We start from the raw sequence: 4,522 nt of genomic DNA on the forward strand, positions 1-4,522 counted from the left end.
GGGTGTCTCGACAGCGGTTGTGGATGGTGACATTGCATGCTGGGAAAAATAAAGACATGAGACATAAATGTCTGTGTGTGTGTGTGTGTGTGTGTGTGTGTGTGTGTATATATGTGTGTGTGTGTGTGTGTGTATATATGTGTGTGTGTGTGTGTATGTGTGTGTGTGTGTATGTGTGTGTGTGTGTATATGTGTGTGTGTGTGTATATGTGTGTGTGTGTGTGTGTGTGTGTATATGTGTGTGTGTGTGTATATATGTGTGTCTGTGTGTGTGTGTGTGTGTGTGTGTGTGTTACTCACTGGGGCAGCTGAGCGCCTCCTTGGCGGTGATGCTCTTGTTGCATGCGGTGCACAGCGTGGTTCCTGACACTGTGAGGGAGGTGAACAGGTGACCGTTGCTGTAACGGGCCTCCCTCTCCCTCGCCGCCTTCTCTCGCTCCCTCATACGCTCTCTCTCTTTATTCTGGAAAAGGAAGAAACAAAGTGTGAGAACGGATCAGCTGGAGCAGAGATGATGTCACAGGAGCAGAGATGATGTCACAGGTGCAGAGATATTACAGTGATAGTTCAGATAATGTGACGTGGGCTTGTGTGCAGTGTAATAGATTTTGGGGGTCAAAGGTCAAGGTCACGGTGACCTCACAAAACGTGAACGCAATATCTCTGTAACACCTTGAAGGAACTTCTTCAAATTTGGTCAATCCATTTTATCAATTCTATTTATATTCATATTGTATTTATTATACCAATATTGTTATTGACATTTATTTCTTTGATATTTTAATTCCATTGAATGATTGTAATTTTGCTTTGTCAAGAAAATAAAGTTTGTTGAATTGAAAAAGAAAAGTGAGCTGCTAAACGACTATTCAACTAAATAAACTCCTGCTCTTCCTGACCATGTGCAAACTTGTACTTTTTCATGTACATATCGTGTGTATTGTGTATATTGTATTTATTAGTGTATATTTGGTATATTTTTGTTGTATATTTCCATAGATGTTTATTCTATAGATGTTTATTTTTCTGCTGTGGTAAATGAATTTCCCAGTTGTGGGATTAATAAAGTTAATCTAATCTAATCTAATTGATGCTTAGAATTTACACCTGTGTCGTCACCTGCTGCAAGTGACGTGACACACGAGTGGATGTAATGACATCAGAGTCAGAGTGGGTTTGACTTGTTGAGCCACATGTTGACGGTCTGCTCTGTGATCCCTCTGAGCTCCTCACAGTGAACCTCCTCACTCTCTGATGTTTGTCTGTTTCTCATCAGCTGCCTCAGAAAAGGAGAAGCTCTAGTGATGATCACATGATCACAGAAGTAAAAGCAGAAGTGAAAGAGGACATATTCCTGCAGCCTCTGACTTAATGGTACCAGTTTACTATAAGACTAACCTTATAAAGGATTTATAAATGGTTTATAAAGAGGTCATTCATTTGGTTGTTAACACTTTAGAAATCATAAATAAACAAGTTTTAACACAGTTTTCATACATTAATGCAAGCTCACTATTTAAGTTTTATTTCAGTTTAAATTTTTTATTTATTATTATTTATTATTCATTTATTTACATTTAAGTCCCTCTGAACTTCTGCGGTTGGAAAGCCAAATCCACAGCACTACTCCAGCAGCGACATCAGACAGAAGCCGATGGAGAGAAGATGGATCGGTGTGGCGAGATCTCGCGAGAGTGTGTTGCTGAGACAGAGACAGGTCTCGAATAAAGTTAATATTTTCCTGATCTGTTGGTCTAAAAACGCCATATTACTGTCAGAATGTTCAGAGTATATGTGGCGTGTGAAAAAAAATAGATCCAGTATTTATTCCGGTGACTGTCGGCGAAAGAATCTGTTATAATCTGTGATCACGTTCACTTCTGCCGTTGGAATGAACAGACTCCTGCTGCTGGTCTCATAAAGCGCGGGGAGGAGGAGGAACCACGTGACACAGTTACAGGAAATAATTGAAAGCAAACCGTCTCCTTTCTCAACTGTCTGAGGTTATAACTATAGACTGTATATAAATAACAATAACATTATAACCAGTGCTGGAAGTGGGCCGGTACCCACCTGTACACAGAACCGACACTTCTCTGTGTGACTCTTTACCGCTCTTCTCACTAGCTGCCGTTTTTTTCTTTCCATTTCAGATTCTGGGCGATTCCTATTGGCCGCAGTGTTCGTTTTTTTTGGCGGGAGATCTGACGGTAAACTCAACCAACTGTGTCGCGTTTCCCGCCCACAGCGCCATCTGATTGGTTAGACGTCAAGAGTAATAACCTATCAACGCTGAAGGCCGCTGTGTTGACAGACGGTCACAGACAGACAGGTAGTTCCGGAGAGGAGCCGTGTGTCAGAGGTAAGACAACAGACGCCATTTTACAAACATCACAATCCTCCACACTGAAGTTACAACAACAGCACACTCTGATGAACACGTTCACCTGCTGATCCAAGACACGCCGAGCGAGAGAGAGAAGCTAGCGCTAACCGCTAAGCTAAAGTAGCTAGCTCATCTGAACAGCATGTAAACAACTGCTGAATTAGTGAAAGTCGCTAAAAGGAGCAGAGAGCTCCGGGTGCTGGAGCAGGAATAGTGTAAGTTTAAATGTACAGCCGGTTCAGCTGATCATCATGGAGGATTGATCATTCTGTTTCTGTTATTTAGATATAAATGGGTTGGACAAAATAATAGAAACACCTGGACACCGCAGAGGACAAGGAAGGAGGACCGTCTCCACCTGTTCCTCTCAGCTGATGAAGTCCTCACCTCACCACCTCTTCACCTGATCTCTCCAACAACCTTCATGTTCTGTGTGAACCCCCCCCCCCCCCCCCCCCCCCACTCTGTGAGTCGTTCCACTTTGAGGACTAAAGTGCTTCATTAACCCAGATCGATTCCTCAGGGGAAGCACAGCACCCTGGGTAATTTAAGTTTAGCCGTCCTGACCGACATATCACTGACACGTTTACTGACACCAGGAACAGATGACTTTAAGTTTCTTTTATTTATTTATTCATTCATTTATTTATTTATTTATCTAAACTCAAGGATCATTGAGGGTGAAGCCCTCATTTACTATGATGTGGAGGAGATAGAACTCACAAGAATCGTATTTAAACAGGTACAAACAGAAGAGATTAAAAATCTAAAATGACCAAAAGGTTCCAACGAGTTCATTTTAAAATGGGTGGACGGTGCAAAAAAGCCCAAAGCAGATCTTCCAAGAACTGGAGGGACATGGAGCGTGAGCCGGTGGTAAATCCTGGTCTAATGTGGTCCGCTAACATGGAAGTAAGATAAGATACGACGTTTTTCAAAGTGTTTATGAAGCATAACTCTTTCAGTACTGGTGCCACTTTGAGTGATGATGAGGTTATTAAAGCATAAATTGAGATTCGTCTGCATTTAAAGTAATTTATGGTTCAGACACAGACACATACGGGCTGCGATGATTGACATGATGTGTCGTGTCACTGTGTCGTAGTGCAAAGCTTTTTCATTTTATATGTATATACTATATGTAATTAAGTCCTGTATATATTTCATCTGCAGGTAGGTTGTTCCAGATGTGCAGCAGGTCCTGACCTGGCACAGATGGAAGTTATCTGGAGCACCAGGACTTTTCCCAGTAGAGGAAACACTGAGCCTGGAGTCGCTCCACATCCTCGTCTCCGGCGGGAACCGGGTCCACGACTCAAACAGACTTTGTGACGTACTCACGAACATGTGGGACCTGGGATCGGACCTCCTCCTGAAGCTGATCCGGGGTCAGCTGTCTGACCAAATAACAGGTAACTCCTGCGCTAAGTAAACCTGGTGTCTGAGCCCATTACATCTCCACCAGGTGTGCAGTCTGTGGTCATGGAGGGTTAGTGATGACTCTTCCTCTGCATGGAGGAGGAGGCTCTGACTGGACCGGCTTTAATAAACTGGACTATTTTTAATGTTTGCTCACCGGTCGATGGATCCTGCAGTGAAACTGTGTGCAGCAGCAGGACGCCTTCAAATGGCTCAGGCCTTTATTCCTCCATCTGTGCAGCTAAAGTGTTGGAGTGATCATGTGCTGTGAAGTCACAGTTTCATCTGACATTAGTTTTAGTGTTTGTATTAGTTCGTTCTCACGGTTCCTGCTGTTGTGTGCTTCAGTCTGAAGCTTCCCTGGATTCATCTCAGCATGTTTAGAGGTCGGTGTCAGTTCAGTCAGGAACACTGTCTTCATGCCTCTTTCATCCACAGTCATTACTCTCTCTCTCTCTCTCTCTCTCTCTCTCCCTCTCTCTCTCTCTCTCTCTCTCTCCCTCTCTCTTTCTCCCTCTCTCCCTCTCTCTCTCACTCTCCCTCTCTCTTTCTCCCTCTCTCCCTCTCTCTTTCTCCCTCTCTCCCTCTCTCTCTCACTCTCCCTCTCTCTTTCTCCCTCTCTCCCTCTCTCTTTCTCCCTCTCTCCCTCTCTCTCTCACTCTCCCTCTCTCTTTCTCCCTCTCTCTCTCCCTCTCTCCTGGTGTGCAGGTTGATAGG

General features: G+C 43.7%; 1 protein-coding gene and 1 long non-coding RNA gene across 7 annotated transcripts in view; one reads left to right on the plus strand and one right to left on the minus strand.

Moving 5' to 3' along the window:
* Positions 1 to 4,522, minus strand: part of arhgef2a (Rho guanine nucleotide exchange factor (GEF) 2a) — a 21,071-nt gene that overhangs the window by 10,909 nt on the left and 5,640 nt on the right. For all 5 annotated transcript variants that reach the window (XR_015438008.1, XM_087177384.1, XM_087177382.1 and 2 more), the window contains exon 2: positions 301 to 463. Coding sequence is in view for 4 of the 5 variants with exons in the window: in XM_087177382.1 (XP_087033508.1) it covers positions 301 to 463 (163 nt within the window). In the remaining variant the exon portion in view is untranslated. The remainder of the gene's footprint in view (positions 1 to 300; positions 464 to 4,522) is intronic.
* LOC147818386 (uncharacterized) overlaps positions 1,984 to 4,522 on the plus strand; it is an 8,580-nt gene continuing 6,041 nt past the window's right edge. For both annotated transcript variants that reach the window (XR_015438009.1, XR_015438010.1), the window contains exons 1-2: positions 1,984 to 2,362; positions 2,672 to 3,798. This is a non-coding gene — a long non-coding RNA (uncharacterized LOC147818386). The remainder of the gene's footprint in view (positions 2,363 to 2,671; positions 3,799 to 4,522) is intronic.

This window comes from Seriola lalandi, unplaced genomic scaffold, assembly GCF_002814215.2.
Source record: "Seriola lalandi dorsalis isolate HSWRI2012SDOR001 ecotype SW California unplaced genomic scaffold, Sedor1 jcf7180002054595, whole genome shotgun sequence".
Classification (NCBI taxonomy): Eukaryota; Metazoa; Chordata; class Actinopteri; order Carangiformes; family Carangidae; genus Seriola; species Seriola lalandi.